Source organism: Styela clava, chromosome 13, assembly GCF_964204865.1.
Source record: "Styela clava chromosome 13, kaStyClav1.hap1.2, whole genome shotgun sequence".
NCBI classification, from domain to species: domain Eukaryota; kingdom Metazoa; phylum Chordata; class Ascidiacea; order Stolidobranchia; family Styelidae; genus Styela; species Styela clava.
The window spans coordinates 12,466,184-12,494,110 of NC_135262.1; the positions used below are offsets into that span (position 1 = coordinate 12,466,184).

General features: G+C 34.4%; 1 protein-coding gene across 2 annotated transcripts; it reads left to right on the forward strand.

Annotated features, from left to right (window-relative positions):
• The first annotated feature begins 1,323 nt into the window (after positions 1-1,323).
• LOC120333160 (uncharacterized) lies at positions 1,324-26,090 on the forward strand. 2 transcript variants are annotated; one of them, XM_078119470.1, is made up of 32 exons: positions 1,324-1,478; positions 1,651-1,789; positions 2,161-2,313; positions 3,040-3,098; positions 3,866-3,923; positions 4,696-4,848; positions 5,607-5,674; positions 6,242-6,383; positions 6,655-6,731; positions 7,599-7,727; positions 7,811-7,853; positions 8,631-8,907; positions 10,271-10,391; positions 10,577-10,743; positions 10,914-11,096; positions 11,718-11,856; positions 12,125-12,382; positions 13,072-13,312; positions 13,724-13,775; positions 14,168-14,271; positions 15,097-15,288; positions 17,051-17,180; positions 17,873-18,022; positions 18,728-18,799; positions 19,834-20,051; positions 20,468-20,668; positions 21,845-22,006; positions 22,834-22,965; positions 23,857-24,048; positions 24,671-24,793; positions 25,356-25,540; positions 25,886-26,090. In XM_078119470.1, exons 1-32 carry the CDS (start codon positions 1,357-1,359, stop codon positions 25,983-25,985), a joined length of 4,542 nt encoding a protein of 1,513 aa, XP_077975596.1. In that variant the 5' UTR covers positions 1,324-1,356; the 3' UTR covers positions 25,986-26,090. The 2 variants fall into 2 exon arrangements, with proteins under 2 accessions (XP_077975596.1, XP_039256458.2); XM_039400524.2 differs by lacking the exon at positions 18,728-18,799.
• Positions 26,091-27,927: the final 1,837 nt, after the last annotated feature.

A 27,927-nucleotide genomic window follows, 5' to 3' on the forward strand; every position in this document is an offset into this window, starting at 1 on the left:
AATTTAGTTTCGGCACGAGGCTTATTGTTTTTCACGTTTGCTTTTGTAACACTGTAAATAGTGTTCATAAAATGTAACTTTTACGTCACACTTACATGGCTCGCTAGTCTAGATGGGCAAAATTCATGTCCCCAGGTCCAAAACACGCGCCTACTCTTGTTCTAGCCTGTGTTTTGTTTTTGCATTCCACAAGGTCGAAAATAAATGATACAGTTCACTCAAACACGTCTAATTTTTTGGAATGGTGAACAGGGGAACTTTAAATTTATCCGTAATCAATTCTTTCGTCTTGGAATGCTCCGTGTACCGTGATTGAATACTGTTGCAAGCATGAAAAATCAAGATTGAGTAGTTTTTGACAGTGGTATCAGAGTCATTATATAACCAGAGCCGGCTCTGATATAACGGCTCTGGTGGTATGTAGAATCGTAAATCTTTTGTCACGCTACCGTGTGTAATAAAAATGCTCAAGCAATTTTGAAAGGTAAAATATTGTACAGAGTGAAAAGCGCAAAATTTACATGCTAATTTATATGCACGTGTGCAAGGCGAATGTAGAAATATTACTTGGGATTGATCGACGACTAACATATGCATTCATCTTTTTGACCGACGACTGTTGACCTATACCCGTTCCGCATGAGTTGGTTGCCGTGGAGATCATTGAAGCCGAAATTACAACCACAGCTCGCGATAAAGGCCTAGTGCTGTTCTGGTTCGTTTATCGTTTTGTGGTATAAGCTCGAAAATAATTTATTGTTCCATAATTTCATCGTAGAATAGGCTAAATGTCATTTTACGTTCTCATAATTATTTTCATTAGAAGGGATAGGATAGGATTTACATATTTATCCCGGGGGAGAGGAAAGCCGATAAGACGGCTTATCCATATGGCGAACCACGGCCTCTCGTCCCGTTACCATTCCAAGTCGGGTATGGGATTAGTTATATTGTTTGTTTTCGGAGGCATGGACTTGGTGGTGGAGGAAGCCGTAACCGACCAGCGGTTACGTGAACCACCCAACGACGGCGAGGAGTCCAGCAATCCTCTCGCACATAACCATCCCTGCATGGGATTCGAACCTGCGAACCCACGCAGAGTAATTAGAGGCGCGGTGGCGAGCGTTTTCCTAACGCTTAGCCCGTTGAGCCACACCGCCGAAAATTTCAGACGGGTCAGAAATTTAATAATATTTCGATTTCAGCATTAATTTTTCTTTTCTTGAGCTAACGTTAGGTCATCATTTGACATCCATAATAATATTATCTTTGATATGGATTTACTTTAGCTTTCATTTTTCTGTTGTTTTCTGTCGCAGATGAACTCAAAATTAATCTGTTTTTGTTAATGCAACAATGTCTGTTGTTGAAACTCCGAAAATAAAATTACCCACTCATACTCCACTTTCTACTCCAGAATGGCCAATGAAGAGTGAGAGACATGGAAATAGGGCTAAGGAGCTATGGTCGATATTAAGGTATTTGGTAGCTTTTTTTTAATTGTCCAAAACAACCTGTGCCAATGATAAATGTTTATCCATAATTATTTTCTTTAATTTTTTTTTCTAATTATTTTCTCTAATTATTTTCTTCAGGTATTTTCTGTATATATGTTTTCCAATTACTTCCTGTAATTATTTACTTCAACAGAAATTCTGTGAAACTTCTCACTGATTTGATGAAAAGAGATGATGTGAAGCCGTCGACTATTACACATGGTATCCATCACCAAAGAAAACTGAATCATGATGAACCATTGCGATGTGTTATTTATAATGCAATTACAGAGGTATTACTATGATATAATATAACACCCTTTTTTTACAGAATTTAGCAATTAGATATTAGTTATATTTGATTTTCCTTGCAAAACATTCTACTTAAAAGTTGTTCGAATTATGAAAGGAGTGTTCGTATCTTTTTGTATGCTTAGAGCATGGGTGTGCAACACAACTCGACTTGCCAAGCTATTTTGTATGGCCCTTGTCAACACTCGAGAAATCGAGGCCAACAATCCCACACAGTAATATAAAATTGTCAAGGCTGAGGAAATGTTCTGAACTGTCAGCTAACAATCACTTTCAAATTCAACTCATTTAGTTTGAGCTTTCTACTTTGTCTTTATTTTTTGTAATTTTCTATTAAATATTTTTTATACAGGAAATAATCACAGTTGATAACCAGTTTATTCGAGTATTTTATCGAGATGGTCGAAGGAAAGATATCATTGATCCTGGTGATCAAATTGTTGATATGATCTGGTCTTCAAAATCTAATCAATATATTGCACTTACTTCTGATCAACAAATGAAGGTTTTTTTTTTATTATACCCTTTATTTCAAATGAGTTTTTGTTAAAAGACGATATTTCATATTAATTAGGTGAAAATCTAGATTTCTTATTTTCTTTGATTTGTTCTAATTCCAGTCCATTTTTGTGGAACAATTGTGGAGTAATTTTAGCTATTTTATATTTGACCTGGGCTGGTAAATGGGACAACAAACTCTGGTCTGTCAACATTATTAGAAAAGCTTGCGAGCTAATTATGAAAATCCAATAATTTAAGCAACTAGATAAAACATTCATTGTAGAATGTTTGTTATATGAACAAAAATCGGTATTCATGTAGTATGTGAACCAAGATGGCGGACTCCGCATCGTAGTATGTGTATCAGGTTAGGGTTAGGCCATAATTTCAGGTGCAAATACTACGGGAGACACTTGGCTAGTCCCCAAACTCGTAATAGAACTAAAATGAGGAAAATTGGAATAAAATTATGTCCTAACCCTAACCTGGTACACATACTACTACGTTCCAGTGTCCGCCATCTTGATTCACATACTACAGGAGCACCCAAAATTTTTTGAAGTTATGGGAATATTCTTACTCTAAATGCTATATATGTAACAGCCTTTAATATTGGATATTTTACTTGAAAGTTTTAAAAATTGAAAGTTAATAAGTAATGAGGTTTCTTACATTATTGAACTATGTTCAATTTAACACAATTTCTAAGATTGACACTGTTAATTTTCAGTTGTTAAACTCAGATATTGAATTTATATCAACAGCAACCTTTCAATATAAAATCAGTTGGTAAGTTCATCATTGTATATTACAATAAAATGTTTTATTATATTATTTATAAATTATTAATTACTTTTGTTTTGAAGTAGTCCAAACAAGCAACCATTATGTGAATGAGTAGCTATTATAGGCTATTGCAGAGAACTGTAAATTTTCTGATTGAATATAACATAAATCGCCGCCCTAATGGTTAAAGCGTTAACTATGAGGTCAAAGCAGTTTAAAATCTTGGGTTCAAATCCCATGCCCACCACCCTTGGTGTCTTTCTTCACCCAGTCCTTCCAAACTATAGTAGCTTCTTGCCTAGCTTGTGCAGAGCCTAGTTTGGAATAAAAGGTATATTAATACGCTGTTTTGAATCAGCGGTGTGTCGCATCATGCCAATAGTTGGGAATGCTCCTGCCACCACACCTCTGATTACTTTGCGTGGGTTTGCAGGTTTGAATCCTGTGAAGCAATAATTATGTGCGAGAAGATGGCTGAACTCCTCACCGCCATAGGGTGGTTCACGTAACCGCTGGTCAGTTACGACTTCCTCAACCATCAAGTCCATGCATCTGAAAACAAAAAATAACTGACAAACCAATATCATACCTTGACATGGATTGTTAACCCGACGAGAGTTCGTGGTTTGCCATATGATTACGCTGTCTAATCATCTTTCTTTCATCTCCCTCGGAATAAATATGTTAAACCATATCCTATCCTATGTTGCAGTGTTAATACATCAGTCTAAATCGGAATATTTCCAATAAGCTTTATTGTTTATTTTTAGTATGATTTGCAATGAAAGTTGTAATGAAGTTGTTACAGCAGGATCTGGCAATGTTACTGTAAGTATTTTATATTATATAAAATCTGTTCAATTTATGCCTTATATCAGGGGTGTGCAACCTTTTTTGAAGGCGGGCCAAATATCCATAACTGAGTAAAACGGCGGGCCGCACCTTCATTTAACATAGGCTCTCTATTAGTTGCAGACACAGAATAGTGTTGTTTTATTATTACCGATAATCTAATGGCATTATTGGAGATCCTTGCAGAAATGATGAGTTGAAACGCAAAATTGTTTGAAGACTTTTATTCAAATTTAAACAAATTTAGTGAGAAATTTGCTGCTGGATTATTTTCCCGACTACCTTTATCCAAATTTGCTTCAATGTAAGTGCTAGCAATTCGATATCCATTTCCAAGTCTTTGTCTTTCAGGCGGTTTTATAAGTTATTTTTGTTGAGATGTTTTCGGTAAAAATCGCTAGGATTCATTTCTAAATAATTTGCTATTAAATCTAATTCTAGATTCACATTCAAAGTTAGCACTTCACCACGGGCCGCACAATTTTCCCTTGCGGGCCGCATTTTATAATGAATAAGTATAAAAATGTCAGTTGAATTACTGCAATTTCAAAATAAATAAATTCAATCATGTTAAGTAGTTTTTTAGTAGAGTTCGGTCTCTGGTTTCATATGCAATTCTGAATGCTTCCCAACATACATCAAATAGCAGATCGGCTTAACTAATTTTTTTTAATATTGTTAGAGTAATTATAATATTGAAATATTATGTTTCAGTTTTCCCTCTCAACTTTAATATTCTATTTTTTAGTCCTGGTGTTTTCGATACGGTAACAAATATTTAATTCCGCACAAAGTCATTACAGAAGGTCTAACATCGAATGATGTTTTTGACAATATCACGTTAGAAGGGTCAGCAAGCAAGAATCAAAAATGTTATGCTTCTTGTGGGACAGGTGTTGCAGTGAGTCATTTTTTTTTCATTTTTGATTGATATTTTAAGATGATTTCATAGCTATGCTGACTTTTTTGTTGGTGAGATGGCGCATTAGACCTAGCACATATAACACATCAAAAATCACATTTTCAAACTCTGAGTGCACTATTTTATTGATTGAGTAGGCTGTATGCTGAGCCAAGAAAATTATGATAACTATTATAATCACCCCAAGTTTTACTGTTTTATTCCAATTCATGGGAATACTGTAATATCACATTTGACCTCTAAGTCCAAATATTCAAGCATGGTTCTGTTGTTTAATAATTATGGTTATAATATTATAATATAGTAACATTATAGTAATAATAATCACTTCATATACTGTATGGTTATGTTCTCAAAATTGATCACAATAAAAATATGGGTTTCACTGTGCTAATGTTTATTTTGTCCCTAAAAAGAATAAAATAGTTATGTGCGGGAGGATTGCTGGACTCTTTGGCGCCGTAGGGTGGTTCACGTAACCGCTGGTCAGTTATGGCTTCCTCCACCATTAACTCCATGCTTCCGAAAACAAATAACTATCTAATCCCATACCCGACATGGAATGGTAACCGGACGAAAGGCGTGGTTCGCCTTATGGTCAAGTCGTCTTATCGACTTTCTTCTCCCCTGGGTGAAATATACAAATCCTATATTCTTGTTTTAATTTTGTTCATAAAGTAAATTTTTTTCTAGTATACATTGATAATTTGTTACAAAATTTACAATGTTCTATTTAGATATTCAATTTATATCAAGGAAAATTATTAAGTTATAGAAGAGATCTTCATGTTAGAAATATCACAAGGTTTGAAAGTTTTGAAGTAAACAAATTATTTAAATATTAAATATTAGTTTTACTGTATTGTATTGCCACTTAGCAAAAATGCCTCAACAGCATTGATACTGTTTGGCTTGATAATATATTACAAGTTAATTTCTGCTGATTTTTATTAGTATATACACAAATAAGTTGCAAATAAACAAATTCTCAAAACAGCTGTTTTCATTGTCTGTGGTCTTTAACTTAGTGTGGTCCATACTTCTGAAAACAAATAACTGGCTAACTAATCCCAAACGGTCTTGGACTGGTAACCGGAGTAGAGATCGTGGTTTGCCATATGATTAAGCCACCTTTTGCCTTTTCTCTATCTCGGGATAAATATGTAAATCCTATCCTAACTCAGCGCATAACAGTATATTTGTATATTTTGGAGAAGTGAGCTTTTAACTCTTAAAGTTTTAGGTATCGGTATTGAATAGAATCTGCAAAATTGCAATTTCTGCCTTAATTAGACGAATGACCTACTATTTGGTTTCTAAAACAAAAGCATTATCCTGTAAATCTAAATTTGTGTTTATTTTATATTTTCAGTATTTTATTTATCAATCCATTGAAATATGTTGTCACTGGATCAAGAGATGGATCAATTAAATTATGGGATTCCAATTTCGAAGTACAACATGTTTTTGTTGGTCACCATGGTCCAGTTCAAGCACTTTCTTTATATCCATTGGTAAATTACGGTGTTTTTATCTAGAGGAAGTCTCTGTGTAGACTGACTATGTAAATGTATTAAATTGTGTACCTAAGGGTAAACCCAAAACTTTTTCAAAAGGATATTTGTAAAATCTTCTGATCCAAAGATATACTCGCATACTAAAGGTTATTTATAGCTTTTATGGCCGCAAAATTAAATTGCTGCTACGAAACAGTCATTTTTACATGATATTTAAATAAACATATTAATCGATATATTAAATCGATGTTATATTTATTTTTACCAGGGACCTTATTTTATGTCTGCATCTTATGATTCAACCATACGTCTATGGAGTTTAGAAACATATGATGAAGTCGATTTGTAAGTTTAAATAAAGTAATGAAACTATTTGCCTTATTGTATTTGTGGTTATATTTAAAATATTAAGGTACTAAAGACATACTATTATGCTCTTTTTAAGCATAATGACTGCCTTTGTCTCGAAGGATTATTATCTAGACTAGAGCTTTGTGTAGGACAAAATTTGAAATACTGCAAAGTGCAAAGTATTATTTTACATCTTCTGAAAGAACATATTATACTGATTTGTGTTCTATCTATCCATATCTTTATTATATTATTCATTAATATGGATAATAAAATATAAACATTGCCTATTTTTGATCATTGTTTGGAAATTCTGTTTATTTTGAATTACTAACAAGATGTCGATGCTTAAATTTATGAACACAGATGTGAAATGACTAATTTGGCCACTGCAATGTCAGCTAAATTACAACTAAATATTAGTAAATTTGTGCAGAATGTCATCTGTTAGGAGTGCTCATGAATTATTCAAACCAGCAAAAGTTTGAGTGAAATAATGAGCCCTGTAAAATTTGAAAAAAAAAAAGTGATAGCTTTCTGACAACTTCGTTCTTCTTTAATTACTGAAAATGTAAAATCAATTTGTCCATTTATTGAGGACGAAAACAACGTTTTTACAACAAGTACAACAACAACAATTTAGCAGTGCTGAGATATTCCAGAAACCGCCAATTCCTTAGTCCATCCATGGGTACCCATTTCAGGTGGACGTTCATGTGGTGTTAATATTCAATCCGTCCAGTGCCCTAATTATGAATTTGATCGGCCTTGACTTCCATAAGACACTGAAATTACGAATTCAATCAAAAATTAGATGCGATCTGAGACACAAAGTAGATTCTCTCTTTGTGTATCTTTTAGACTTGAAACTGATGAACCAAATGAAGGGATGAGCACGGTACCAGAACTTGGACATTTATTCTCATATTCATCTTATATGGTTGACTTATGGACAATCAGCCATATTCATCAGATGTTCACTTCTGTTGGGTAAGTTGTTATGCTAAAAGTGTACAACATTGAGTGAGCCTACTATGTAACATACTTTTATAAGCTATTGCTCTTCATTTCAGGCACGATGTCTTCAATATGGAGTCAATTTCTCTTTCAGCAAAGGTAAGTTTTTGTTTGCTCTTCCGATTCTTGGTTCAATGGAATATCATTTATTATTTCGGTTGATTATCATATTTATTTATTTTATAAATACTGTTTTTTGCCATTTTTGGACGGGGAGGCCAGGTTAATGGCCGTAATAAAAGGACTCAAAGTCAACAGATATGCAAGGGTAATGGTTATTCATAACCAATTTTTTTAATCTCAGTGAAATTCAACAAAATCATTTTGTCACTCTGACAATGATTTATGTTGAGGAAACGAAAATTTGACTTTTTTGAAGAATTTTTTTCCTGAATATGAAGTATTCCAATTTAGTATTAATTTTCCAACAACAGCACTTGCAAAGTTGTTATTCTAAACTTTTGTATTTTCATTAGTTTTAAAATGTTGTAAATCATTTGTTCTGTATTGAAGCTGTGCTATATTGAAAAAGACTTTGATTACAAGTACCTAAAAAAAAATAGTTTTCAATTCTTATGATTTTATTTATCTCTTGGAGCAAGGTATCATTGTCCTTTTGAATGCGTGAAAACGCAGATTTTGGAAAAAAATAATTTCAAAGATATATAAAAAAAATTTCCAATATCCTAGCAGAAATGTAGCAGAAAAGCAACCTTGGTTAATGGTGGTGTTGAAGTATAAGTATAAGTTTATTTCCACTCCATAATCAGCATAACAATACATTTGACAGATAAAAACAAATAAATAAAAACTGATTGTCAAAAGAAATTGGTTAAATGCATGCACCTGTGATTATCAATATTTTAAATTACACAGATTCCAGAGCGTGTGCTTACGCAATCCACAGACAACATAGTTCGGATAATTTCACCGACAAATGGTTCGGTATTGACATCACTTGTTCCATTCCAATCATTTCCATCGAGTAAAACAAAATCGAATACAGAACATTCAGTGAAAGGAAATCTTGTTGACGCAGTTTATTGTGTTCCACGAGAAACTGTCTACGCTGCTTACTCTGATGGATCATTGGTTAAAGCATGGACTGCAAGTAATCCAGCAACTGTTCAATACGTTTGGAAATATCTTGATGGTGAGTTGACTATTATGTGTTCAAAGTAGACTATGCTTTGAATAAAATAATCCAATATTCGGATTTTATTCGAAAAATGCGATTGAGTTTGCAACCAATGTTGGGAGAGACTGTCATGTGTCAACTCTTCAATACGATTTTTTCAATCCAAAATTTTTTCAATTCTATCATTTTTGAGCGACAAAAATCCCAAATAATTATATGTGTTTTAACCATATTCTGTAATCAATTCGTATTGCCATCCCTTCAATGCTATTTTTTATGTTTTTGACTCAACAATTGGTCTGTGTTGGCATCCCAGCGGCGTGGTGTGGCCACTACAACTCTGATCACCCTACGTGGGTTTACAGGTTTGAATCCTATGCGGGGTTAATTAGGTGCGAAAAGATTGCTGGACTCCTCGCCACCGTGAGGTGGTTCACGTAACCGCTGATCGATTACGGCTTCCTCCACCATCATGTCTATGCATCTTGAAAAAAATAACTGGCTAACTAATCCCATACTCAACATGGACTGGTAACCGGACGAGATGCCGTGGTTCACAATATCGCCGGGTGAGAACAGAACAGGCCTAAGTCACAATTTTGAGTTTTGAGAAAAACGCAAAAAACAATTTGGAATCTTTTTATTTTTGAATTTCTAGATATTCACACTTAGTAAAGACCTGAGCTCTGGTTATTTTAATGTGGATGTGAATATCTTTGTAATCCATATTTTTTGGCACTTCAGCTTCAATTCCTTCCTGCTTTTTTAACCCCATAATGGACTTTGGCCCATTCTGTTCTCAACAACTTCTGAATTTTTTTGTATGGGATGCAAGGTAAAACAAGGTGACATAGGCCTAAGTTGCACTGAAGAAATTTTTAGGGATGTAAGTTTCGGACATTTCATTCATGATGTTCATTACCATCATATTGGAACTTGGGACTAGCTTTTTTCAGTATTTTAGGGTTTTGAGCCATGCTCTACAAGGTGGTGGTCTTGAAATTCTGAATTTCATAATATTAAAAATTTTAGCTGGACTTAGGCCCATTCTGTTTTTAACTTTTACAGTCCTAAGTCCAGCTAAAATTTTTATTATTGAGAAATTCAGGATTTCAAGACCACCACCTTGTAGAGCATGGCTCAAAACCCCAAAATATTGAAAAAAAGTGAATTTTGCAAAAATGTGACTTAGGCCCCTTCTGTTCTCATCCGGCGATATGATTAAGCCATCTTATCGGCTTTACTCTTCCCCGGGATGAATATGTAAATCCTATCCTAATATGAAATGTTTACCTAATTAGCCTTGTTCTTAATCTATCTGTAATGTTCATCCTACAAAAAGCTGTGGTTTATTTTCTTTTTATCTATTGTGTTTTAGGTGAATACATTAACTGCATGTGTGTATATGAATATGTTTTGAACAATGCTGAATTGGTTGATACGTGGAAATCATCTCAAGAGAAACCAAAATTGCCAAGACAAATTACAAGACTGCCTAAGTATGCCTTATTTTTATTTTACAGTAGAAAAATAGCATAATTACTTTGAATTTTGATATATTATTGTTACTACATTTAATGTTTCACAACCTTTATTCTCCATAAATCACTTCCAGAATTTTTTTTGATTAATTCGTTTGGTTTCGGAAATTTTTTAGTTTGTTAAATAGTTATTTTGTTTTCAGATATGGAAATAAGACGCTTCTTCTTGTTGGCCGCAGAGATGGTTGTATTGCAAATATTGATATGAATACCGGTAATATATTATACGTTACAGAAGCGCATGGTTTGAAAGGAGTTATTGGTATTCTTGCAAATACAAAAAACGACCAAGTTATAAGTGCTGGAGAAGGTAACTTCTTTAATATAAATATAGTTTGAAATATGTTCAGCGCCGTTTCTACTCAAAACTTCACTCATTAATTAACTCTTCAATTGAGTTTGAGAATTATGTGTTATTTTATTAATTCCCCTCGCGTTATCCACTGAAATGGTTATTCAGCTTAATTCCTATTTTTTCAGATAATGTTGTAAAAGTTTGGAGGATATTTCCCAACACTGCTGAAGCATTAAGTTTATTGATGTCGTTTTATTGTGCGCACACACCACGTCATATGTCAATTGCATTGTCAAGACTTGTCGTAGCCTTCCAACAACCAGAGACAGCGACGTATAGTATTGTCGTATATGATTTAGAAACGAAAGGTGAGTACTAGTGAGTAATGATTGCTATAAAAATAATATTTTCTAATTAATTGTATGCGATTAGTTGACTCGACATTGTATTAGGAATATTTCAAGCCTAATTAATATACATATAAGGCTATATTTTAACCATTTTGAAAGCTTACGGTAATTAAAAATTCTTCCCAAAATATAGGATAGGCTTTATATGCAAATCATCCTTTTATCCCTGGGGAAGGGAAAGCATATGAGACTGCTTAATCATATTAGATTCAATGGCTTCTCAACCAGTTACCAGTCCAAGTTAGGTATAGGGTTAGTTTCCAAGTTATTTGTTCCAGATGCGTGGACTTGATGGTGGAGGGAGTCGTAAGTGACGAGCAGTTTCGTGAACCACCCTACAGTGCAGAGGAGTCTAGCAATCCTCTCGCACATAATTCCCTGTGGGATTTAAACCTGTGAATCAGAAGTGCTGGGGCAAGCATAGTCCTAACACTTTGCATGATGCGCCTAAAACATTCGAATTTTTCATAAAAGTTATGGATAATGAACATAAAGTTTGGCATCCTTTTCGTTGTATGTCTGCTTTATTATTGTTTTCATAACCATAGCCCATTGAGAGGGAACTTTCTTACTTTTTAGAGCGTTACGATCACAGTCCAGATCATGATCACACTGATAATATGACAGGATTGACATTTTGTTCCAGACTCAAACTATTCGCTTCTTCAAGTAGAGATGGGACCATCAGGATTTGGAATCATTTCAATATTTTAATCAGGTAAATTGCTATTGTTGTGAAAAAATTGCTTTTCTTTATAATTGATGGATCAATCAATATATAATTTTCAGTTATTGACGATGCAAGAAGTCACTAGAAGCCTAAAGTTATTATTTTTTTCAAATTTTTACTGAATTCTATAAATCCTGATAATTCTCCCCGAATTTTGCTGTTTTATGATCTCTGATTTTTGTGTCCTTGTTTTTAAACGTTGCTCTTTTGTTTATATCTATTTACAAATATTAATTAATATTGTTTTTCAATTAAGAACATTGAAGCTCAATGCCGAACCGAAAAGTATACAATTTTGTAGCGAACGAGGTGATTTACTCGTTGGACTCGGAGGAAATATACATCGGATTGAACATCAGAATTATCTCCCACAAGCTTATATTTTTAAAATGGTTTGCATGCAATTTACTGATCCGATTGATGAAAATCCTATCCCACTCGATGAAACGCTCACGAGAAATTTGTCTTCAGAAGTGCTAAGATGTGTTAAAGAAGCCAAGTCATCTTACATGAAGTAGGTGTCTTATCTGCTTATTATCTTATCACAACTGATTTGAATAGAATAGGATTTCCATATTTATTCCAAGGGAGAAAAAAGCCAATATGCAGGCTCAATATTATGACAAAACAAGGCCTTTCATTTGGTTACAGGTCCATGACAGGTATATGAATAGTCAACCTGTTATTTGTTTCAGATGCATGGACTTTATGGTGGAGAAATCCGTAGTAACTGACCAGTAGTTATGTGAACCATCCTATGGCAATAAGTCTTGCAATTCTCGCGCACATAAATATTCCAGATAATCAACAGATAATCAAAATTACCATTTTTTGTCAAATTTATTCAATTCGTATAAGTTTTTGTTGCAAAATAGACACATTCAGATTATTTGATAAGGAATTTATAATAAAAACACATAATTTCTATGGATCGTTGTTGGCTGGAAGTCCTTATTCTTCGAGTAGTCATGAGTCTCGTTAAGTTGAGCAAATTTTGAGTTAAATCTCACTGGCAGTTTGATGAGTATGAGTTCAAGTCATTTCAATTAGATGACTTAAGTGTTGAGTCTCTTAGAGTCTTTGATAATTGGTGAATCGAAAGTGACTCAACTCGAGTAAATGACTCGACCTTTCACCCCATTGCTATATATATATATATCTTCAGTCTATATGGTATGCAAAGTCTTGGTATACAATATTCAGATTTAATTATGCTTGGGATCCAATGTCTGCTGAGGAGTTACGAGAGGTTGACGAGGAAGAAAGAGTGAGATTGAAGGCTTTTGAAATACTCGAGAGAAGAGAGAAAGAGTTGAGTGGAATTCGGAATTCTGATGGGAGTGTCGAAGCGAAACGTAAACTGAGGAAGTCAACAAAACGAACAGAAAATCGAGCATTTAGGAAATATATGGAAATGTTTTATCGTCCAAGGAAAAAAGTCATGGTATGTGCATATCATTTTTTACGATGCTTATTCTGGCCTTCCATTCCAAACAAGGACCCAAACAAGCATCTGCTAATATCTAACAATATGTTAGGAGTTATTTATTATTTGTAAGTGCCTGGGTCCTTTCGGTTCGACGTTGCTCAATTCATTACACCCTGGGTGAGGTGGGGCACAGGATTTGAACCCGAGATATGTAATCTGTGATGCAAACACAGTCAATCAAGTCTGTTGCTTAAACACTGCGTAATGTGTATCAAAATATTGTCTTGAAAAAGTCTCCAGACCTGAGGAAAACCATTAATATATAACAAGTTTAGGAAGAATGATATTTAGTGAAAAAACTATTTCTGTCCTTGTTAAAGCCTTCGCTTTATGATTAATTTTTTATGCAAATGTGATTTTTTACAGATACCTGAACCTGATGATTTCTCTCCTGATCCTCCACAAGAAAAACCTCAAAGTATGTTCATTTTTAAATTTTTTTTGCTTTGGTACAGTCATCTGCACAGAAATAATCATTATTTTCTGAAATGTTTGACACGACGAGCTTAATGGAATTAGTAGATATAAACAGCTATTGAAATGTATCATAGGAAATTTCACCCTATCGTTGGGATGCAAAAGACATTCAAAAAGTTCAATTTAGGTGAATGAAATTTAGTGTACTAGGATATTGTGCATGTTCTTTTTCTTATGTATTTCTTACTTCGGATCCGTAAGTGATCCACCGAGATACTTGAGCAAGATTGTCTTAAAGTGCTGAATACAAATAATGCTTATGCTTTACAAATGTTTTATTTGCTCTTAGTTGAATCTTGTATTAAAAAAATGGATTGATATCTTCCATTTTAGCTCCTCAAGAATGGTTTGAAGAGAGGAAAGCAGGATTTTTTCCTCCGATTTCCGCAGTAAAGCCTATGAAGGAAATTGTAGAAGCAGCAAAAGACAAAGAAACGGTAATATCATTCCATGAGATGTTCACATTAAATAAACTATATAATAAATCATTGGTTGTTGTGGGGGTGGAGTGGGGTGCAGACAATTTTTTGAGGGGGCATAAAGCTAATCAAAAACATTTGTTAGATTTGATCTCGCCCGCCTTTTTTTGGATATTTACATTTCTTTATTGTTTCGATTTTGCAGAGAGCTGTTGGGCTTGTATCTTTACTATCCATAGTGTGGAACGTGTTTACGAGTTCAATTAAATGCTGCTAGTTCACAGATTCTGGAACCCTCCATACAATGTCAACATGTTTATTGTTATCTAACGTAGTTATTTTTGAGGAGGGGCGTGAGACTTGACAAATTCTTAAAAGGGGCGTGGCCCATACAGTTTGAGAACCACTGTAATAAATACTTAAGCTGGGTTTGTAAACTGAAATTTTTGCGCTCTGGCAAAGGCTACTGAATTTGTTATACTTGATCCGTACTAACAATGAGTTGATTAGTAATTAGTGATTTATTTCAATGATGTTACAATACTTTTAAACACCGCACACAATATAATACTGAAATTTGTAACGAAGTTTTATAATATTTCAAACTTATTTAACACATTAATGCCTGAGCTAATGATGAAACTCTTCTGTGTGTATGCTGGAAACTTCTATTATTGTTTGGTTCTACCACCCACAACAACCTTGACAAAGCTGTGGGTCTCTCATTCTTGCACTTGGCCATTGCATTTGTTTAATTTAAGATCCAGTTTCAGATCAGAGGGTATATATGTGTTGATATTTTTTCACTTCAAAAACTCATATTCATTCTTTTCTAATTTCCAGCATTTCACCGAATCTGGTCCTGATTATGAACCTGCTAGTAAATATATTGTCAATCCAACTGGATTTATTCCAAATTCGATTCTTGCTAAGTTTTTATGGCTTCAGGAAGATGTGGAAAAACAAAAAGAAGAACTTTTATATAAACCTCCACAATTTACAGAAGAACAATGGGCTGAAATTAACAAGAAAAAGGTGATAATATATGACTAAGGGTACAAAGAAGCATATGTAAACAAAACATTTTTTGTTTAATTAGTGCAAACTTGCCTTGAATTAAATATGAAATTAAGAGTACTTACTATTAGAAGAGTAACAGTTTACCATTAATGAAAGAATCTGTTACGTCTAGAACAGTGGTGGACAAGGTTTTTGGACCAATCGAGTCAGTTTGAATTACTCAACAGACCAGATTTGGCCCCCAGGCTGTAGATTGCCTATATCAGCTCTAGAATAATAGTGATGGAAATTTGTACATTCCTAGTTTCCTTTACTTCGGTAAAATACTTTTTATATGTCATATTTATACACCTTTTACCCTGAATATGGCTCTCACTTTATTTTGAAAGGATTAGAATTTTTTCGGTTTTGCATTACCTGATTGAATACACCCTGGATTGAAGTGAGGAATATGGGGTTTTGACTCAGAATTTTAACCTGTGATGCTATCAAAACTAAGTCTGACGCTTTAAGCACTAGACCAATGCTCCCACTCTTTATTGAATGAGCAAAATACAAAAGTTTGGTTTTAATTTCAGACAAAACTGATCGCTTCAGATGGTTGGTGTCATCCACCTATGTAGTCAGCATTTATCATTAAGATGACAGATTGCATATTATTAAGAAAGTTTAGAAATTTATGCTTTTCGTTATTATTTCATAACCAGTTAAAAACAGAATAATTTTAGTTATATTTAAGTTGCTTTCTATCATGATTTATAACAGGCAGAATTTGATGTAATGGAGGTTGAAGAAAATATGGCCGCACCTTATCTATCATTGGTGAGATTATCTAGAAATAAGTTAGATTTTAATATTGAAGATAAAAAGATGGCGAGAGATTAGATGCAGCCAGCTTTACAAGATGTTACATACTTAACAGTACTTTAATTATATTATACATCTTGACTATGTTTCTCGAGGGCAGTGGTTCCAAACTTTTTTTATGCATGCCTTTATTTGCCGTTTTTAAAATTCATCATTCTCCACTTATTGAAAACATTTACCAACGCTTACAACTATTTGTGATGTCACTAAGCATAAAAACTGTTTCCGTTTGCTGTTCAATCTTTAACGGATCATTTGTTAGCAATACTCGCAACTTGCCATCGGCCCTTATATAGTTTGACAATCATAATATCACAATAATATTAAATAAGTAAGGAATATACGGTAAGTAATACTAAAAGCCATATAAAGTGAAATACTCTCCCCTGAAACAATAAAATTTCGCCCTGGTAAAAAACTCTGCTTTTTTCATGGTTTTATGATTACAAGCATTATTTGAAATGAAATATTCAATCAACTATATAATTTCCCATTTTCATCTGTTTTTATTGAATTGGTCATTGTAGGTAAATTTTGAGTATATTTTGAGAACTTACCTACTCTGAGTATTCAGCTAAAATTTGAATACATCACCAAGAGTAGAGTTTTGTGATGAGTAAGATTTTGGAACAGAGAGGCCATTCTTCACCAAATTATTTGATAGTCTGTAGAATTTAGAATACTAGGTCCAGGTCTGTTCTTGTGGACAGACTTTTGAGAAAGGAGATACAACATTCACTCATAGGTAGTTGAAATCCAGGTTTTTTAAGTATTTTGCACAGGTGTCATACACCGTTTGAGGCACTTATTTCTATAAGCCAAATAATTTTTTTTTTGTATGAGCAAGTCAAAATTGACAGTAGACTAATTTTAAAATTGTGCAATAATTTTTATTTTCCGATTTCATCAGGGAAAAAGAAAACCATCATCGAGTGATATTCCTACTTTTGAATTTAATTTGGCAACACCTTCAGAATCTGGATCTTTATGGGAAGATGAAGAGAGAGATTGGGATGATGACGACGCTATTGACCCATCAGGTTCGTCTTGGTGATTTGACGCTTGTTGAAATGATTCATATATACTGAAATATTTAAATGATGAAAGCAAAGCGTTGTTCAAGGGAAATGTAAAACATTATCAAAATTGTATTTTGCAGAATCACATTACGAATATATATGCTTGCGGGTTTGAGTCCCGTGGGTGATGATTTAGGACAAGGGTGTGCAACCTGTGGTGCGCAGGGAAAATTGTGCAGCCCGCGGAGAAGTACAAATTTTAAATTATGTGCCCGCGAAACAAGTACAATTTGGCACGTGCGAGTGATTCCAATCCCTTTCTATTGCAAAGCTTATACCGGAGTCTATTTTATTATCTATGCCTAAGTGTTACAATACCCGAACAGCTAGCTTGTGCGAAGTGAATAATGCATGTCATAATATCAATAACCAAAATTTTTGTGCTTGTAACTACTTGAAAGCCTATGGTAAATAAAGATGTGACCTGGGGTTTCACCCAGTCATTTTTATCTGGCCCTCCTGCATTGAAGGTTGCACACCCTTGATTTAGAAGACATTGTCGGACCTCTCACCATTGAAGTGCTATTTTTATCCTTCATTCAACTTCTGTTTAGGCTTCCTTGTTAGCTTCACTCTCTCTCGGAATAAATAGAATAATTCTATTTTTTATTTTTCGGGGTGATTATAATCTAATAATATTATTATAATATTAGCTGGAGGAAAGAGGAAGGATGCAAAGAAAGTTGGGAAGAAACCATCTGCATTGATGGAAAAATTAAGATCGGCTATGAAAACTCCTCCACCTCCTCCAGAACCAGAACCTGAAACTCCTCCACCTGTTGCTCGACCTCCTCAAGTAAAAGGTAGGTTTCTGACCAAGCAATACTTTTTGTGTAGTCCTGTTTAAGCCAGTATCGTCCAGTATATTTGAGGGACAATTTCAAGAAATTTCAGTTCTCATAAGACAAAATTTTTAAAAAATCTCAAAATTATAATTGGAGGACAAACATTTTTTGGTTTAATTCTATTTCATATAAAATATCCAAAAGATATTTTTAACATATCTTTTGGTATGGCGTTTGAGTATCATTGACTTTCCATCATATAGTGACATCATAGGCTTTCATTCTAATGTTTGACAGGATTTTGTATGCATTACATGTATGGTCATCCACAAGATCAATTATCTTCTGTTGCCTGAATTTGTCAACAAAATGCTAGTGGGCGCAGTAGTCTAGTGCAGTGGTTCCCAATCTTTTTTTCAAGGGACCCAATTTTTTTTTCAAATTTCAGACGAGTCTAGTGATCTAGTGGTTGGTAAAAGCATTAGACTTGATCATGATGACATTGCAGGTTAAAATCTTGGTTCCATATACCATGACCACCACCTCGACTCGGTGTAATAAATTGGGACTAGGAAGATTCAATCTTTCCAAACTATAGCTATTTACTTGGCAATTGTGCAGAACCTTTAAAATATGTCGTATAGAGAAACTGTTAATTTTTTTTTGATAAGTTTTATTCATGGCATATCTTACGACTTTTCATTCATACTTGTATTTGCACAGTGAAGCCTCGTCCGCGCCCCAAAATTGAACGATATATTACAACCCCAGTCCCTCCTCCAGAACCTACACCAGGTATATATGTTTGTGGGTATAGGATGTCGTAGAATGTTACGATGTACCAGAGTTGATCATTTAACTATGTTTGTATTAGGACAGGAATGGCAACTATTTAATCTATGAGAAACGTGCTGTTGCATATTTTTTACAAGTCATATGGTTTTGAGATTTACACATGCAGCACTTCTATCAAGACTGGTACTCGATTTTATGAAATTCATGAGCAAAAACACGGATTTGCTTGTATGTGGATTACGAATCCTTAATAATAATATTTCGAATCATGGTTTCAAAAAAAGTGTAAAGACTTTCACTCTGAGAGCAATTAATCAGCTTTTAACTGCATTAAAGTCACAACCGTAAAGCTTCAATGTTATTTAACATTTCCGAAAAAACATGGTAGATCACTTTGTGACATGCGGGTCAGTGGTTCGCTATTCCTGTACTATATTATTCCACTGCCACAATAGGGCCTGTGAATGAAATGTGCCTGAGATATACATGGCTTATGCTTATTCAGTCACAGCCTAAAAATTATGGAGATTTACTTAGTTTTCATGGGTATTTGATCAACTTTAGGAATGTTCTGTCATTAAAATAACACTCATTGTACTAATGAGAGTGGTAAAGTGAAAAGCGAAAGGAATCCATCGTTGCACACTACTCTTATAACCTATGTTCAATGTCAAATCAGGTTCACAAATTTATTTCCTAAATAAATTTTTTTTTTCTATATTACCTGTATTGATATTTTTACTGTTAGTCGAAAACCATTGTTTAACATTTTTGTGTCGTCATTGGTTATCGTAAATTAGGATGTTTTATGGTTGTTTATATATTGGTATATATTAATTGTCCATTGATAGAGCACAGTAAATGGGATTTGAAATATCTAAAAAGTTTTCATTTTCTTAAATTTTCAGTGGCAACGTCTTAGAATGCTGTTAAATAATATGTCTGAATATTTTTAATTTTTTTAATAGCATAGTATTATATTTTACTTGCCGGATAATATTAAAATGGTATTACAATTTTCATTCATTTTCCAGCCCCCAAACCGCCATCAAAGCCGATCAAACCTATTGTTAAGTTGGTATCCAGACCCCCACCACCTCCGAAACCTGCCAGTCCGCCCCCACCACAAGTTGTTCATTCACCCACACCACCCCCACGGACACCCCCTCATCCTGCTTCCCCATCACCCAACTTTTTGACGCAGTTCCAAGGCAAAGATTGGTTTGAGAAATACAAGGATTATATTTTTGAAGTAAGTTCTGGTTATTTTAGAATTTTTTTTGGATAAGATTTTCATATTAATTTCTGTAAGAAAGAGGAAAGCCAACAAGACGGTGTAATGATATGACTATCACAGCCTCTTGTCTGGTGACCAGTCAATGTCGGGTTTGCGATTAGTTAGTCAGGTATTTGTTTTCAGATTCATGGACTTGTTGGTAGATGAGATCATAACTGGACAGCAGTTATGTGAACTACCCTACTCAACGAGGAGTTCAGTAATCTTCTCTCACATAATTATCCTCTTTATTATTCGATGCAATGCTAAGCATATTCCTAGCGCTTCACACAGCACGCTAACCACGGAACCAATTCCTGATATGGTCCCACACAATAAGCTGGATGGTTATTTAATGATCTTTCTAATTTTTCTATTTGGTCTGTATTCAGAGATTGAGACGGCCTTATGTTGCAAGCCAATTTTGCAATATAATATCTGATGTGATGGGTATTGCAACGGATTGGGATTTCCGCAGAGCTATTGTTGATGCTTTACTAATGCTATGGCAACAGGAAGATATCGTTGACACAAAGCATATCATCAATGCAATTAATTTTGTCTTGAATTCTTCAAATCCGCCATCACCAAAGGTAAGATGGCAATAAAATGAGAAGAGAGATCAAAATTTGGTGTCGATGTTGTTTATAATATATCAGCATCACAGATACCTATTATTATTATACATCAAAAGTGGGTATTCCCGTAGTGTATGTACCAGGTCAGGGTTAGGCCATGATTTTATTCTGATTTCCCTTATTTTAGTTCTGTTACAAGTCTGGGGACTGTCATGATGATACAATTCCCCAATGTAATCGAAAAGTGTATGTAACATTTGGAAATGCTTTGCGGTCCACCTTCAATAGGTTCAATTCATATAGTGCTTTTTTATATTTTGACGTGTGTGACTAATCAAGTACTGTAGCTACACCGGTCAATTTTTTTGAAAAAATTCTGAAATGAATTTTAGTGACTTGATTTGGCTCAATTCTGTTATGGAAATAAATTACGGTAACAGTTAATATCATGGTCCTAATCTTTCCACATTATTGTGATAACTAGAAATTTTACATATTATTAAAAATTAAAAATTTTGATGTTGATAGTTTTTTAGTTTGCTGTTCCTTAGGTGTACATACAGGTTACTGAATCCCGCAGTATAATGTAGCTTGATACTTGAGGCATTGATAGGGCATTTAGCACTTTTGATCTGCACAAGACTCTATTGACGAGCAGTCACTTTTTAAAAAAAAATACCCGGTTTAGATAGACCTGAATCATTTTAGTTTGGCATAACCTCACTTAGAGTAATGTAGTAAGCGGACTCGGTGCTTGAACTAGGACCCAAACCAATATGCTATAATAAATACTGTTTGGAAAGTTTTGTCTTCAAAATATAATTTCCGTCTTGCCGATGTCTCAATTTTATGTAGCCCCATGAATTGAGCGATTATTGATAACCTGGAATGAGCATATGAGATTATCTCACTGGAGTAATATTTTATGTTGTATATATAGGGTGCCCATGAGGTCATGAAATTTTTTGCCTTAATTGAAGTAAATATACTTGAATAATTCTGATTAAAAAACAACAAACCGGTTAGGATATATTAAGAACTCACTTCGTAACAAAATTGGAATTGTAAAGGGACTTTATGGACACCCTGTATATCCATAATGTCTGACTACACTTACTTTTTCCTTATAAAATAGTAAAGGTATTGATATGTTTTTTTAAAGTTTTACACCTTACTTATGCTTACTCCTAGGATCCAAATCAAGCTGCATTTTTACGTTCGGCTCTCAAATTCATGCAAGCAGTTTTAGGAGCAACTGATGAATTTATTCTTGAACTATTAACTCAGTATTTGGAAGGAGAAACAACTCATAAAAATTTCATCAAAAATATATTACTTCAACTTGGAATGAGGGTAAGACAATGCACCTTGATGTTGCTCATACATTACTACGAATACAATTAAAATAAACAATGCAGAAGATACTCTTACAGTTCGCTCTATCAACCATCCAAATAGAAAACTAATGGGGCTTTCTGTATAATGCCTATCTGTGTTAGATGAGTATGAAATTTCCTTCTTGAGAAATTATTTTTCTATAAGATACTCATGCTAAACTATGTGTCAGTGCTCTTGATAGAACATGTTGTGTAGTTCCATCCTTTTTTATATAGGATAGGATTTACATATTCATCAAGGGGAGAGGAAAGTCTATAAGACGTCTTAATTATATGCCGAACCACGACCTCTCGGCCGGTTACCAGTCCATGTCGGGTATGGGATTAGTTAGCCAGTCATTTGTTTTTCGGGGGCATATACTTGATGGTGGAGGAAGTCGTCACAGTTACGTGAACCACCTTGCAGTGCCAAGGAATCCAGCAATCCTCCCGCACATATCTATTCCCGAATGAGATTCGAATCGAACCTGCGAACCCATGCAGGGTAATCAGAGGTGCGGTGGCGAGCGTATTCCTATGAAGCCTACCTGGCATTAATATTGAATTTTTAACAAAGGAAAAATATAGGAATCATTTTAAAACCAGCTTTAAACAGTGATCCCTCATATCCATTAGAGGTAGAGCTAAGTCGTTAGGTTAGGTCAATCAAATGCTGAATTATGCCCTCTTGTCCAATATTATATACTTCCAACTTTACAAACTCATTTCAGAATTTTCACTGGTTTTTAACTGATTTTAGAATTTTTCTGATTACTAGACCATTGTGTATTTATTTTTTGTTAGGATAGTCACAATTATCTTGGCAAAGAACTTGAAACTTGGGAAGTATGGAATTTGAATGAAACAACATCGTTGAAATCACAAATCAAAGAAATAGCAAGAAAATGGATGAAGGAATGGACTGAAAACTTCAAGGTAAATTTTATCCCTACTTTACTGCTGCATTTTTATTTGTAACATTGATACACAATGTACAAGTGAATATGTTGATATGACCATGATACTAAGTTATATCTGGAGCGATTATGTAATGATGTTGAAGTTAACATGATAGAATTTTAGTTATAAAGGGGTTTTGTTCTTGAGCTCAAACATGGACCGGGGAAATTCACTTGGTCCTCCTTCAACAGTAATATATTTGCTGTCAGATGAAAAGTTGTTAGTGTGACCTTGATTTCAGTTAACTACATGTGGCCAAGTAAAATATAGCTATGATCACTGGGATTAAATAGAATCAAACTATTAAATATTTCGTTACTTATGTAGTTTATACATCATCAGTCTATGTATCATGCACCTGAATGTACTACACCTGCGCCTTACATGTACTTGGATGCCGGTACTATATTTAGTTAGTGCTGCCTTGTATTTAGAATGTTGTTCTTATGGTTACCTTGCTTGACGGTGCTCGGAGTCGTATTTTTGTATATCATTTTTTTTGTTGTTGCTGAAAACTTTATAAATGATACAATGTTTGACTTTTTTTCTACTGATAACTGTTAGACTCAATCACTGCATGATAATCAGTATTGATTTTTCGCGCCTTCTCCTGAAATACCATTTTTATGTTTGTTTCTTATATTATTTGTACAAAGCGTATTTACATGATGGTGAAAAATTCAATAATGATTACTGTTGAATTACTGTAGTAGCATGATTTCTGATCTATCAATATGAGATATTTGGTAAAAGATGATTTTGTTCTTGGCTTACACAGTAATAGCCAATCATGGTTCATCAGAATGCGAAAGATAAACATTCTTCCTACTCATGAAATTACCAATAATCTTTTCTCATTTATAAAAGGTTCATCTGGAGCAAGTTCTAGAAGAATTGAAAAAGGGAGATTTGAAGGCGACAATAAGAAAACCACCAGAGACGCCACAAAGTGTCTTAAAAACTGGTAGTTCGCGCGGGAGTACTCAACGTGGAACTCCTAGAGTACATTTTACTCTGCAAGCTACTGAACAGTCGCTACAAAATATAACATCCATGGAGGTCGGTAAACGTTTCGTTTTTTTTCATAGTTTTTATTTAAATTATACATATTTATAGTTTATATTGCTCAATTCATGTTTTATACAGTTTGCACCCCAAAAAAGAACCTATAAATTTCTTAATCACAAGAAAATTTATTTACACTTGAACATTTGTTTGTGTATGATGTACCCAGAAGTTCCAGTAATCTAGGAAATTTTGCAAAAAAGTTATGCTCTCTCTAGAACAGTGGTTCTTAAACATTTTAGGTTGCACCCCCACTTTTTGAAAATTTGTCGAGTCTCGCGCCCCACCTGAAAATAACTAGCTAACAGTAAGCTACAAATAACAGATAGTAAAGCGAAGGTATGTTTCATTCAAAATAGAGAAATGTGAATATCCAAAAAAAGGCGGGCAAAATCAAATCTAACAGATATTGTTTACTTTAATTAGTTTCACGCCCCCTCAAAAATAGCCTATGCTCCCTTGTGGGGGGGCATTTGACCTGGGTTCTGTATCTATATTGAAAATCTTCCTTACTAGCTGTTTTACTCTATACAGAGACTTTAAAAGGTATTCTAATTTCTACTTAATTGTTATTTTTGCCCTTTTAGAATTAGATAAATAAACTTCTTTGTTTCAGGTCATCAATTACTTCTGTGAGATGTCATTAGAAAAAGAACTTGATCGAGTCAAACAAGCAGAAAGCAAAATTAAACCAGTGAAAAATACTGTACTTGTATTGCCTAAACTAGAAGGACCACAGGTGATTGTTTTTTGTATTGACAATTTGATTATCCTTCATTTCCTGTTACTTTAAATTAAACGACAATAACGATTAACGATTGATTGCAGAAAAATGTCTGTTGAACTTTAATCTTTCCCTACTAGCGAGGCAATAGGAAGCTGTAAAATATTTTTTAGTCTTATAAAGCGACTTTTCTCTATTTACAGGGTGACCCATAAATTTCTTAATTACTTCTACAAAAATAAAGAAAATTTATTTAACACTTGAACTTCTGTTTGTGAATGATTGCACCCAAAATTTCAGTAATCTACGCTTTGCACTAAAGTTATGTTCACTGGTTCTGTTTTTTTTTTGAGTCACTCTGTGCGAAGCACTCATTGAGAGATTGTTGTACTGTTGACATCTTATTCCCTTTTTTGTAATAAAAATGCTATCAAATAGGTAAGCAAGAATATAGTCCTACATTATATATTAATTCTATATGAAAATTTGGACTGGAAATTTCTGAAATAACCAAAAATGATTGAAGAACCATGTCCAAATTAAGTTTTCTAAATTTTAATATTCTTTCCAATTTTAGGCTTTAGTGAGACTGGGAGAAATGCACACTGCACATCGTGCTAGACAACGCAACGAACTTGCAGCAGAATATAAATTGAATCCACTGTCTCGTCCATATCCTGACCTGATGGCTGGGTTTGCCAGCAAAATTATTTTACCACTTAGTACAATGTATATGAATCCTTTCCCATCTCCAATAGACAGGTAAGGCTGGCTGAGCAATAAATTTGTTTTCATTCTGTAATCAAGTGCCTTCATGAATAGGATTTACATATTTATCCTGGGAGAGAAAAAAGCCGATGCGACGGCTTAGTCATATGGTGAACAACAGCCTTTCGTGCGGTTACCAGTCCATGTCAGGATGGGATTAGTTAGTCAGTTAGTTACCGGTATTTGTTTTTGGAAGCATGGACTTATTTAAAATTAAATAGCATTTCTCAGGAATTGAGGATGCACTGGTTAATGTCTATTCTTGTATTACTTATAAGTTTTGATTGAATAAATTTTTTACTATGCCAATGTGTTTATTACAGTTTAATTTTCTTACAGATTTGAGATGGAAAATGTTTATCAACCTGTGTTACTGACATTACGATCTGTACATCAAAGATACTTCATACCTGAACGCTCCTATGTGCACTTATCCTAGACTGTTCCACATTTTATTTTCAACAAATATTTTTTGTTTACTCTTTAACATTTTGAAGCTCTTGAAAAACTGTGAAACATAACTAAATAAAGCCTATTAAATATATTGAATGCAGTTTTTAATCTAGGCAGCAATGAGCAGTGAATCGACAGTTGCCTGGTCAGCTTTAGTGACAGTATTTGGTTATGGTAGGAAAGGATCTATATATTTATTCCAGGGGAAAGAAAAGCCGATAAGATGACTTAATCATATGGCGAATCACCGTCTCTTGTCTGGTGACCAGTCCATTTCGTGTATGAGATTAGCGCATGATTGCCACCAGGTATATTCATGTCAAAGATAAATAAAGCACAACCGGTGTATAGCAAAACGATATAATTTGAGGTTCAAACAGAGGTTCTAGAACTCGGGATGAATTTCGCTACCACATCAAGAAAGCCCTCAACTCAAGCTATTTTGTCCGCTGCAGAAAATGCTCTTCGACGAATTCCAAAAGATACAGCAAATTTGACCTGCAGTAAAATAGTTCTTGCCATAAATAATCAGCCTAAACTAACGCCTAATCTTACGCAGGACCAAGGAAGAGCTCTCAAAGAACTAGAAGAAAACAGGAACTTGACCATCCTTAACCCTTTCCATGCGATTTTTATTTTTTATTAAATAATCGTATTTGCTACGTCGACTTTATGCATTTGTACCCCCACAACTAATCGATCGACTAACGAAAAAGTAATGATCCTCTGCTGCCCACTGACGGCTCGTTGAAAAGCTTATTTAACGAGCTTGCAAATGGCAATTGGAAAAAAATATTTTTTTTAAAAGGGGTGGTCTGAGTCACAAACCGGATAGAAAAAAGGCATTATTTTTCTTGGGTGTTGAAACTTCAAACCGTAATAAAAAATAGAAATATTTGCTAAATCCTTTACTGTTACCGCTTCTTGGTTGGCAAACAATAGCATAATATTGCTGTAGCAATTTCGCTATCTAACTCAAAATACTTTGGTAGATGGAAGGGATAATATGTCTTCTATTACCACCCAAAAAACACCGAAATTTGCATAAATTTAAAAAAACACTCCCTCATTCCACCGCAAATAAAATTCCCACGGTAAACGAAAGCCAGATTTATCGTCGCTTATGTTAATCTCGAAGAAGACTTCTTATCAATAAACTGAAACCCGGAAAAACTAGACCAACAGTTTGCGACCGATTGCTAAATAAAACAGTGGAGTACATCAACGTACCCGCCGCAATCTAGCGAGTTTTGTCGTGGGTACGTATACGTGCCCACCGCACGGAAAGGGTTAAGGCCGATAAAGGAAATTGTACGGTAATTATGGATACTACGGAATACAATGCCAAAATGCTAAACTTGTTGTCGGATAATACGGTTTATACGAAATTAAAACGGGACCCGACAAAAGCAACAGAAAGAAAAGTGGCAAAATTCATTTGGAAACTATCGCAGGAGGACAAGATAAATGAAGCTACAGGTTACCGATTAAGAATAACGAATTCTTCAGCCCCATCCCTATACGGACTACCCAAAATTCATAAGGCAGGCATCCCCTTTAGACCCATAGTATCGTTTATAGGATCACCAACGTACGAACTTTCAAAATTTGTCAGCGTATTAATCAGCCCATTGGTAGGTAATTCAGTAAGACATGTCAAGAACTCTAAAGGGTTTGTTGACAGAATTCTCCAAACAACGATTGCCCCAGATGAAATTATGGTATCATTCGACGTCGTTTCACTTTTCACCAATGTCCCGATAGACCTGGCGCTAAGAGTAACCCGGAAACGTTTAGAAAATGACATCACACTTAAGGAGAGGACTAAACTTTCTATCGACCAAATTTGCGAAGCACTAACAATTTGTTTAAGCGCAGGCAATTTAAGTTTTAGAGGGGAATACTATCAACAAATTTTCGGTTTCGGT

What these genes read in the sequence shown, in the direction of transcription:
- LOC120333160 (XM_078119470.1), top strand. Translation starts at nt 1,357, where the DNA reads ATGTCTGTTGTTGAAACTCCGAAAATAAAATTACCCACTCATACTCCA. An exon ending in CGACGCTATTGACCCATCAG is followed by an intron (nt 17,181 to 17,872) that starts GTTCGTCTTGGT and finishes TTATAATATTAG; the next exon opens with CTGGAGGAAAGAGGAAGGAT. An exon ending in TACTTCAACTTGGAATGAGG is followed by an intron (nt 22,007 to 22,833) that starts GTAAGACAATGC and finishes ATTTTTTGTTAG; the next exon opens with GATAGTCACAATTATCTTGG.